Source organism: Musca autumnalis, unplaced genomic scaffold (genome assembly GCF_047663935.1).
Source record: "Musca autumnalis isolate F117 unplaced genomic scaffold, ASM4766393v1 scaffold_79, whole genome shotgun sequence".
Lineage (NCBI taxonomy): Eukaryota > Metazoa > Arthropoda > Insecta > Diptera > Muscidae > Musca > Musca autumnalis.
In genome coordinates, this window is record NW_027412410.1 from 40,343 (window position 1) to 52,391 (window position 12,049).

General features: G+C 35.5%; 1 protein-coding gene across 1 annotated transcript in view; it reads right to left on the reverse strand.

Annotated features, from left to right (window-relative positions):
• Window positions 1-937: 937 nt before the first annotated feature.
• Window positions 938-12,049, reverse strand: part of TrissinR (Trissin receptor) — a gene marked incomplete at its 5' end in the record, with an annotated part of 121,453 nt that continues 110,341 nt past the window's right edge. Inside the window, 2 exons of the mRNA XM_073958233.1 lie at window positions 938-1,422; window positions 1,624-1,843. Coding sequence (XP_073814334.1) covers window positions 1,372-1,422; window positions 1,624-1,843 — 271 coding nt within the window. The remainder of the gene's footprint in view (window positions 1,423-1,623; window positions 1,844-12,049) is intronic.

Consider the following 12,049-nt stretch of genomic DNA (forward strand, 5'->3'; position numbering starts at 1 on the left):
CCAGTCCTGTGTTGTATGGAACAAACACTGGTAGTAGTTTCGACTACGAAGTCTGACCGGAGACATTCTGGTACCGCGGGAGTCAGCAGCCCCTAGATCTGTTGATCTAGTCTGACTATGGAGAGGCACCTATTGGTTGCAATGCGGTGGTTGTGGTTTGGACCCAAATCGCGGGTAGAGCTCGATGTGGAGTTGCATTATCAACCGGGTGCTGCGACCCATAGAGCAGCAGAGGTGTAAAATAGTCCTCAACCCCTTATCAAGAGGGAAGTGAAGCCCATAATTGTGGATCTTCGAATTGGTACATGCGGGATAGACTTGGGGACTCTACCACTACCTAAGTGTACTCTGGGTAATTCCAAATTCCGACGCCTTTTATCGCGACCCCCGGTGCAATTGTGCACCATGGTTAGAGCCGTCAAGGCGAGAATCATGTAAAACCCCCTCGACTTCATTCCCCATTCAGCTGAATCGGATAATAAATGCGACCTGTACGTTGCGAACAAAAATACATGGACGGACGGACGGACATGCATAAATCGACTCAGAAAGTGATTATATGTATATCCCCAAAAGGAACTAAGGGTCTAACTCGTTTCCTTATGCATGTTCCATACAAATGCACAAAGACATAATACCCCTTACCACAAGGTGGTGTAGGGTATAAATAGCAATCGTAGGATATAAAAAAGTCGAAATCGCATTTTTTAGGATACGCGGTTGAAGAAGTAAGGCATCGATATGTTGATTTAAATAGACATTTAAATGTCGACAATGGCATCATTTTTGAAAAGCTAAGTCTGGTATTTTTGGGAATTTTGAAAAAATCATCACATTAATTCCAAATCACATTAAATCTTTATCGTGTCAAATATCATTATCTGCACTGATACTTTGCTATCGGCAAAGTAATATTGCTTGAAGTCCTGTGAATGAAGAATATTTTTTTCAAGCAGCGTTTGGCTATTCAGAATATTTTTTTTAAGTAACTTCAGACTCATTATCGTGAATTTTTTTTTTTTCGCACACAAACATATCAAATACTTTAAGAAATATAAACACATATAATTTAAGCTCTTTCAATTTCAATATTCTCTTTACAGGTGTTTATCTTAAAAACTAAATCTTAAATAAAATATACATACATACAACTTAACTTTAACAATATGGATAAGCAGTAGCTTTGCCAAGACAAAAAATATTTACAAAAACACCGCAATAATAATTATTCTCCGCCTTTCTTATTAAACAGTTGTTGTTTTTCGTTGAAACAATTCCCAAATGGTTTGAGCCACTATTTTCGTTTTTACTATGAGATGGCGTTTAAGTCTTTTCACCAAAAAGTTTTCTTTGCCAACGAAACAGAGGTCATCATAGGTGGTCGTTGCCAATGTGTGTTGTATCCGTTGGCAGGGAATGAGTCTAAAGTAACAGGAAATTCAAAAGAAACGAAATTAAAAAGAGTGGTCAGAAAACACGAAAGAAAATACATTAAATAATTGGTATTTTGTATTGCCAAAAAAAAAAAAAAATCACAAAGAAACTGATTTTGGCCTTTTGCCCTTCATGCTGGCCATTAGGGAAGCTCGAAGTATTTGTTTCTTTTGACCATTACTCACTTACCTGTAATGCCTGTCGTTTGTGATGCATCGATGAGTTCGTTGATGATTTTGTTTTACTTTTACGCCATGAGCACATCAAAAGCTCTCGCATACCCTTGCGGAAGTTGCGGCTCAAAAAGGCATACAGTAGAGGATTTATGCCCGAATTGAAATAGGTAACCAAAAATGTTAGGGGAGTTAGCAGAGCATTAAAATTGGAATCACCACGATATGAACGGGACCTGCAATGAATTATTGGGAGAGAGGAGGTAGGGGGAAAGAAGTTTAATATTAGTATTGTATTGTATTTTAATGATGAAATGGAAACAATAAAAGTTTTTCTTTTAATTGGAAATAATGACAAGTTGTGTTTATTTTCTGAGTAAGCAATATAAGTTGTTGAATTTTGAAACTTTGATTGGAAGTTAATAGAGCAAGAAGACATCTATCAAATCGTCAAGGGGGAGTAATTCAAGAACAAGAAAAAACCTAAAATTCAAGAAAATTGATACAGACGAAATTCTTTACAACGCAATACTTGAGGTCCGACGAATTGCTACGATATAGAGAAAATGCGTTATAAAGAGATTATTTTATGTAAGAACCAAGTTCGACCGGTTCGAAATTATTATGCCCCTCTACCACAAAGTGTATTAAAGTAAATAGGAACAATTTAAAGAATCATCATGTGACGTCATTGTTCTTCTATCCAAAACATGCACCAACATTTACAATTTTCCGAATTAAGCTTTATTATCCTCTGGCAATACACAATATTAAATTACAACAATCTCGGTTAGAAAATTTGGCAAAAAAACTCAAAATACATAAAATACCGGCTAGACTTAAACCTGGATATTAGGCCGAGGCGATTTGAAAACCTTAATGACCCCTTTGCGTTTCTGATTCCTGGGATTGAACAGAGCAAAAAAGTCCACTAGACCATACCCAGCAAAAATTCGGATCCATTAGTCATTACGTAACCCATTACAAAGTAATGTAAACAAGCTTCTTTTCGCATTACAAGTAATCTGAAAAGTAATGGGATACTTCTTAAACAAATTACAAGGCAAACCTACTTACTTTGCTCCTCACTAAGTAATGAGGACGGTGGCACAGTGAGTGTGTGTCCGACTATAAATCCTAGGGTTGTGTGTTCAACGCTCACTGTCGGCACGCGAGTTTTTTTTTAATTAAAAACAACAGTTCGTGGTGCACATGTGCACAGCACATTTAAGTTCTTAAGCAACCCTTAATGTTCGTGTGCGTGGCATAGTATGTAGTGTCTTTTGCTAGAAATCAGAGGGTTCGTGTGTTCAAGTCGCACAGCGACCGAAATAAAATAAAGTAAAATAAAAGTAAGAAGTGTGATGAAATTAAAAAAATTTCGACATCAACTCTTCTAAAAATAGAATTTTTTTCAACTTACTTTTCAACTTCTCGTGGCCACAGAATAACTAGTTATTCTAGTGGTCATAAAATAACTACAAAATGAGTGCGACATGCCCTTGTAAAAATAATGGGGAAGAAAGGGGATTTGCGAGTAGTTACGGCTGCCAAAAATCCCTTACAAAACCCATGACTTTGGGAGGACTTTTTTTGCTGGGTAAGTTTGCACAAAATGTAACGGAGACCAAACTGTGAACCGGATCGGCAAATCCGTTCGAGAGTTATCTTGCGCTCCAACCACTACACACGGTGTCACAGGGCTTTTTGTACCCTTCAGGCTATTTTCTCAGGAAGTATGGACTTGCCCCTGATGAAACTTATGCCGTTATATGGGGAGGCAGTGAATAAAAGTTGCTACAACAAAAATCAAAGCAATTCGAGAGCAAGTCCTAAACTGAACTTATCCGAAATTTTGTGTGGGAGGTACCCGAAGCAGTGGACCGATTGAGTCAATATTGGAACCTAGTCTATGTCTGGTAGGAATTTCACTATGTGCAAAGTGTGGACCAAATCATTTACTGCCTTGAAAAGTTATAGTGCGCACAAAATTTCCGAACATTTTCGAACTTTTGTGGGAGGGTGCCGGAAGGAGTGGACTGATATAACCCATCTTCGAACTTAAACTAAGTTTGGACAAAATATTACGAAAGCTAAATTTTGGACCGAATCGGTTAATCCGTTCGAGGGTTATCGTGCGCACCACCCAGCCAGACAGACAGACGGACAGACATGGCTAAATCAACTCCAAATTGTCTGAAACGGATTTGGTCCAAACATACTTGGGGTCTAAAACCATTATTTCGATGAGGCACATTTTGCCCGTATGAAAGTGTATATGGTAATATTCAAAAAAGTTTTACAATCGTTGAAGTTGAGGTTCACCAATTAATAAGTCGCGAACTGTTAATATATTTAAAAAAATATAAATACATTTATTTTAATTGAAGTGTTTTAGTCACGATCTCATAATATGGACCATAACAAATAATTTTCGTGGAAGCTGCGATGGTGGTAATATATAAAAATGGGAAAAATGTGTTGAAGTAAACAAGTTTTTTTGTGTTATTTTTTGATTTCTGGCCAAACCACACAAAATTCAAAACTGTACTCAAAGAAAGAACTAAAGAATACTCCTTGTGCAACATGGTTCTAGTGTATGACTTTTCGATATATACACTGCATCCCCCTAAAATCGATGCTGACATTTTGAAGTTTTGATTTCAGTGCTTTTCGAATTTTTCTTATAATTATAGGGTGCAACTAGATAATAAATCCAAACTTGTTATAGGATTGTAGAACTCGCGATTCCACGTCATCTGATGTATATCTCATGAGTGTGCTCCATACAGCTTCCTAGTAATAGGAGTCCAAAGGCGAAAATTTGGTGCGTAAATTTTCTGAAAAAACCTATTTTTTGGCTTTAAAATTTACAACTGTCGTACAGGTACCCCTGAACCCCGCGTGATTTTAGTTTTTTTACGTGCCGGATCTAATGAGCTCTTACGCGATCGAATCCATCCACTAAAACGCCGGATATAGATACCTTGAAAGTAGGAAAATCTGCAAAAATATATTTTGACAATTCCGCGAATTGAACCGCGATTTTCTTTGATTATTTTTGCATAAATGTAATCCTTTATACGCGATTATAATATTTGTCAAAAAGGTGTGTCACTAATTACAAAGATTCGGGAGTAGTATCCCTATTTATCCCAAAATAGAATGCGGTGGCACATCCGCAGTTCTTGACAAATCTGTCTAAAATAATTTATATTGACGTATTTTTAATAGGCGGCCATTGAAATCGGATGCACCTTATCATCATATGCACATCGCGTAATTTTTGCCCACTTGAAGGTTTTTTTTAATAGTAAGATGCAACTGATGGCACACTTTGGCCGCTGAATGAAACATGGGAAAATCCATGCATATTGACAGACATGGACTCCCTGTATCCGAAAAGCACATGCACCTCAACTGATTTAAACGGATTCGCGAATTACACGCTTTTTAACTTTTGTGTTTTTTCTTTGGTTGTGATTTCAATATTACTCTGTACTTCTTAACACTATTGCTTATCATTCTACGCAAATATACTTTCACGATGACAAACTATTTTCCTCGAAGAAGTTTTAGCAAAATACTTCAGGTTTTGTATGGAAATTTAGCGAAATAGTAGAATAACTCCCAACATTTATTTTTCAATTTTTTCGTATTTAACCAAAAATATATTTTTGAAATAATTTCCAACAATAAGCTTCCGTTCTTTGTTGTTGCTGTAATATGCAAGTTATAAACGCGATCTTTATAATTTTGGTCTCACATTTTTCTACGCGTTGTCTAGATACTGTATGTATTTTTAAATTATTTTTTAGAGATTTTTTGGACTCTGATTTAGAATAAATAAAATTTATTCCAAGATTTCTACAATATTTTTTGATTTTCCGCGAAAATAAAAATAAATTTAGCAACTATTTTAGCATCTACGGATAGGTATCAAATGCTGCTAACGATTCATATATACATGTTCTTTTTACAACACAATAGGAATTTTTAAATATTTTTTCTTTATAAGAGAGTAAAACCCCCCATAACTTTTGAGTGCAGCATCCAATTTTGTGAACGCGAACAGATTTGAAACCACGATTGTTTTCGTAACCCATGTATTAAAAATGGCGGAAGTGCTCGCCAAAAAAATTTTTAATTTTTTTTCAATGGAATTGTAAAGGAAATTTGAAATTTACCATATACTCTTTCTAGCCTAAAGGCTGAGGGTATAAAAATCCACGCTTATGAGGGTTAAAAAATATGCTGTGCTTGAAAGTATTCTTTAAAAATCCATGTTTATGAGGGCTTAAAAATATTCTGGGTATATATACCCTCGTTAGCAAAAATTCTGATGGTACAAAAATCCGGGGGTTATGTGAAGACGTGGACCTATACCGACAAATTTCAGGTGCAAAGTTTTATACCCCAAATAAAAACTAAGTACCAAATTTCAGCCATTTTGGTAGGATATTGAGGCCAAAACCATTAAAATACCGAACATTCGGAGGTACCTTTCTATGGGGGTTATATGAAGGGGTGGATCTATGCCGACAAGTTTCAAATGGAAAATTTTATACCCCAAACAAAAACTAACAACCAAATTTCAGCCATTCAGGTGGGATATTGAGGCCACAACATTCAAAATGCCGAAAATCAGGAGGTATCCTTCTAACAAACCCAAAAATTTCAGGTGTAAAGTTTTTTACCCCCAGTGAAGAAGAACAACCAAATTTCAGCGATTTCGGTAGGATATTGAGGCCACAACCTTAAAAATCGGGAGATACCGTTCTATGGGGACTGTATGAAGGCGTGGGCCTATACCGACAAACTTCAGGTACCCCCAAGGAAGACTAAATACCAAATTTCAGCCATTTTGGTGGGATATTGAGACACAACCTTCAAAGTAGTGAAAATCTACCTTCCGATTTTCCATTCTATGGGGGCTCTATGAAGACATACCGTCAAATTTCTGGTGGAAAGTTTTTGGGTGTAATAATAGCCTCATTACCTTCAAAATACCTAAAATCGGGAAGTACCGTTTTCTGGGGGCTAGCTATATCAAAACGTGGACCAATTTTCAATACCAAACATCCTAGGGGTAATAGAAACTTCTATACCAAATTATCAAACTCTATCTTGAAAATTGCGACCTCTATCTTGAATTCAACAAAGAGACGGACATGGTTTTGTGGACTTAAAATTGTATACTAATAAAGAACCAATGGTATGACCAGGAGTGTCGTGCCGCAACCGAAGATAAAAAACGGCATATAAGGCTCTACTCTACAATCAGTGGCAACACGTTGCGCACGAGAGCGGTATAGGGAAAAAACGAGAGTGGATAAACGTCCATGGAAAAGCGGAAATAATCGATATGTACAGGAGCCAGAATGCAGACCAAAAATTCTACCAAAAAGTGAAACCTCCAACTGTCGGCTTTAGTATAGGGATATTCTCCTGTAGAGGCAAATATAGGAATCTGGTAAGAGATACGGAAATCGTACTTAGGATATGGAATGAACATGCTAGTAGTAACAATCAGTAGCGATGATGACGACGCCACTGTACCAGTCCCAGGTGATGGAATCGAATGTATAACGCCAAGCCATAGAGAGCTTAAGATACCAATAAATCGGCTAATGAGAGCTGATTGGCTAACAGCCGAGCAATTCAAGACCGGAAGCGACGAGCTGCTGAGATGTATGTATCAGCTTGTTAGCAGCAAATGGCAGGAATAACACGTTACGTTACGTTGTTACTGGACAGGCCTTAGTTTAGATTTACCATAAATCTGTTTTTTTATTGACGGGTGTGGCTCTGCCTCCAGCTCCAAGTTCAGAAAGGACGCCACCTGAATAGGATTCGTCCAAAGAGAGAGAGTGGAGTTAAGTTAGTCGGATTGGCTGGGCAGTTAAAAAGGTGCTGCGTAGTATGCGGACCGGTGCCACATGCTGGGCAGATATTCCGCGTGCCATCAATCTTGGCCCAGTAAGAATTGAGGCGGCTGTACCAACCAGATCTAAGTTGTGCCAACACTACTCTCGTTTGTCTTGGCAGCTGTTGTTCTTTTGCTGCCACGGGTGGTGGATGATCGTCGAGGACGATATTCGCACTCTAGGCTGCCAGAGCCTCTGCAACCGCATCAGTGTGAATGTCCCTTAACCCTGCCTGGTATGCACGTTGATCTAGAGGTTCTCTTTTATATATTTGGACCTCTCTCTCTCCAGATCTCGATAATGTGATTTGGGTGGCCATGCCTATACCATCCAAGCAAATACTGCATCGTTAACATCCTGTTGTATCGACGCACAGGAAAGATCTTGGTCTCCTCATGTAAATGGTCCACTGCAGACATGAGGTGACACCCTGTAGCTGTTCTCAGGGCAGCATTCTGGCAGATTTGTAGTTTATCCCATTGGTCATTGGTCAATCCACCATTGCAAAGATCTTCACCTTACTTCAAATTTCTAAGAAAACTCAACAGAGACACTGTCGCTTTCGAAAGTCATTCACGTTCAAAGATATTTCAGGTCATGTCAGAATTTGTATCCACACAAAGCTCATGCTGACACAAACTGATACGTGATCATCAGGAAGGAACCTATGTGAACACTTTACTACAATTCCTTTTGGAGAAGACCATGCATGATTCAGAAGCACAAGTAGTAATGGATGCAATTTGTAAGAATAAACCAAGTATTTACTAGGGCAGGGATGGCAGTAAACAGCAATAAGACCAAGTTGTTGGTATCAATGTGCTATGTGTCCACAAATCTATGGAAATTTGTATCTACAATTTTAAGCTAGTTAAGGTCTTCATATATCTAACATTACAGTAAAAGAGCTGAACCTTGCATAATTGTTGAGCGGAAGGATATTTATGGTCCCATATCTCGCGAAGTATTGTATTCTCTTACAAGCAAATTAAATCGTCGTAGTTATTAAAAAGTGGCCTTAGACTGCATTTAAGTACAAAAATGTTGAAAGTTTGTGGGGGAGGTTTCTTAAAGTATGAGCCAACATAGTAGTACATCTTGGAACTTGGTTTATGTTTGTATGTCACTGCTTTCGATAGGTACGTGCCCTCCAGCCATTTTAGCTGATTACAGTTGGAGATTTAAAACTTTCGAGCCACTATGTTATAAAGCATGGGCTGACTCATCAAAAATGTATATATTTGTTTTCAGGATCCAAAAAATCCTTAAATAAACTTAAGCTGCACTTAATAAATATTAAGTTTTTTGTGACACCACAGGGGTGAAGTTTTTTGAAACATTTGGACCCTATTCGATGGAAATATGTAGAACAAAATTATAGCGTTGTAATAGAGGCTACCTTCAGTACAGCCCTGGATTTAGTAGTAACTTTGCACAGGTGATATGTAAAGGAGTGTTATAAAATATTGATTTCCCCAGGAAATCAGTATCACAAAGACTACTCACTACTAGATATCGGCACAATGTGAGAATTGGGCCTAAACAGGGTTTAAGCATATAAGTTCTGAACATCGCCTATCTTGGAGTTAGACCTAAATTTGGTAGTAACTCCTTTAGATAGTAATCGAGTTCAATAACCATTTTAGTTGGTCTGCACAGAAAATCGTGTAAGGAAGTGTTAATTTGCCTAAGAAAAAATGTTGCCCTGATAAAAAGGAAATGTTGAGCTTTTGTATTGGAGATACTCAAAGTATTTGTCCGATATAAAAACTTGATTCAAGTTTGAGAGAAATTTTAGAATGTGGACTAATGCAAGTCACTCGTTGCCATATTTACCGAACCCACCAGCCATTTTAATTGGTCACAATTGTTTTTTTTTTTTTTTTTTTTTGTAGAGCTTTTGGGCTATTATGTCTGGAAGCATGGACTTGATCGATGAAAAACTGTATATTTCAAAAAACTCTCGGAACAGTTTCAAACATCACATAAAACAAGTAAGAAAGAGTCAGTCGGCTTCACCGACAGACATATACCCTCAGCCTATGTGAATTGAAATTATCATCTAGGGACAGATCGGATGTATTTAGGGTCTTTTCAGAATTTAGTGGGCCCTTTTTGGACACTTGAACTTGCCGACAAATGTGGATTAGAATGAAAGTTCAAAAGTGTTGCGGAGGAGGTACTTGAAGGAATAGTCCAATATTGGAAATCAAAATATCGCTGTAAACAGAACCACAACGAACAGCATCGGTATGCATTTCCAAAGGATCTTCGAACAGACCTTAAGCTGCACTTAGGCACAAATGTTGAACTTTTGTGGAGGATGTAGCCTAAGGAGAGGACGGATATGGGTTATTTTAGAAGTTAAATTAAATTTGGACATAATATTACAAGATCGTAGTTTGGACCAAATTGGTTGCTCATACTATTATCGTGTGTTATATGCCTCGATCGAATCTAAATTGTGTGAAACGGGTTTAGTCGTCACATATGTATGTATGTGGGGTCTAAAATGCTACTTCCTCTGTAGCACTAAGGCTCAGGGTATAATGATATCTTAATGCGTTTGTAAACTTATTCTCTCGGCCAACCTAACTATTATTGATATTATCAAATGATATTTGAGTGGTCTGTTTCTATACTTTTTTATAAAAAAATTTCAAAGAACTTCCCCTGTTAAAATATTTAATTTAATATTAATATATTAATGGTTTTGACCTTTGTCAAAAGCACACATATCACTTTATAATGAGTTTTTCATTGTGCTACTTTCAATCCAAAATTGTTATTCCACAGTTAGGTTTTGACGAAAAATAATATCTGTTTGTAGTTATAAAATCCAATTATCTATGATGACATAATATTTTTCTATAGAGATGTAGGTGGACATTGGAAAATCCTATGGAATTCAACAAATGTCAACTTCACAGCACCGCACTAGATCACAGACGTTCAACTTGACAGCGCATTATATTTTACTTAAATTAATGACCAAAAAGCTTTTTAAATTACATTACAAACGGATAATAATCCTATTTAACTAACACATTGAACATCAAACAAAGTACACGATTGGCATTTCTCTGTCATCAAATGACAGAAGCATATTAGCTCGAGATTATATTACTACATAAATATTTTTGACAGTGTTTTATTTTAAATTCCAATAAATTGAAAAATTTGTCTATTAATTATTGGTCACAATATTGTGTAGATATTATGGCATTTCATATACTGGCATAAAATGACTATAAGAGGATTAGTTTATTGGATGCCAACTACATTTTTTAATGAGAAAATTTAATAAATTATTGGAAATGAAATAATCAAAATGAAGAAAGAGGAGGGTGGAAACAGAAATTATTTTGTGTATCATCTTATATATAACTTTCATAGACAACGGAAGGGAGCCAGAGGCATGGATTTTTTTTAAAAAATTCGATCCGACAAGCAAAGGCCGACAAATTTTCAAAAAATAAACATTGGCGTGGAATTTTTAAAAATATTTTCCAAAAAAAAGTTAAAAACATTTTTCAAAAAAAAAAAAAAATAAAAAATATATTTCAAAAATTAGAGGAGTGGATTTTTAAAAAAATATTAAAAAAAATAAAAAATATATTTCAAAAATTAGAGTAGGCGTGGATTTTTAAAAAAATATTTAAAAAAAATAAAAAATATATTTCAAAAATTAGAGTAGGCGTGGATTTTTAAAAAAATATTTAAAAAAAATAAAAAATGCTTGTTGTGTATTTATTTCAGCTAAAGTCCATACTTTGTTGCTTCAAAATTTGAAGAAACAAAATGTTTAACAGTGGGTATTGAAATTGATTACTACGAGCGGAGGCAGAGAATACTATAGTTTCGGAAGCAGCCAAACTTCCTCATCAGTTCTCTTAACCGCTGACTCTGTATCAATAAACAGGTCGATAAGAGTGACCAGAAAATTAAACAGAACGAGAAATTTTCTGTATCCTCCTAAATCTGTTCACCGCACAATTGAGTCAGAATAATCAAAATCATATACCCACTACTGTTTTTATGCTGTCTTTGCATCGCAAAGAAGACAAGCATAAGTAGTAAAAAATATATTTCAAAAATTAGAGTAGGCGTGGATTTTTAAAAAAATATTAAAAAAAATAAAAAATATATTTCAAAAATTAGAGTAGGCGTGGATTTTTAAAAAAATATTTAAAAAAATAAAAAATATATTTCAAAAATTAGAGTAGGCGTGGATTTTTAAAAAAAATATTTAAAAAAAATAAAAAATATATTTCAAAAATTAGAGTAGGCGTGGATTTTTAAAAAAAATAAAAAATATATTCCAAAAATTAGAGTAGGCGTGGATTTTTAAAAAAATATTTTCAAAAAAAAAAATAAAAAATATATCTCAAAAATTAGAATAGGCGTGGATTTTTAAAAAAATATTTTCAAAAAAAAAAATATATCTCAAAAATTAGTGTAGGCGTGGATTTTTAAAAAAATATTTTTCAAAAAAAATATATTTAAAAAAATATT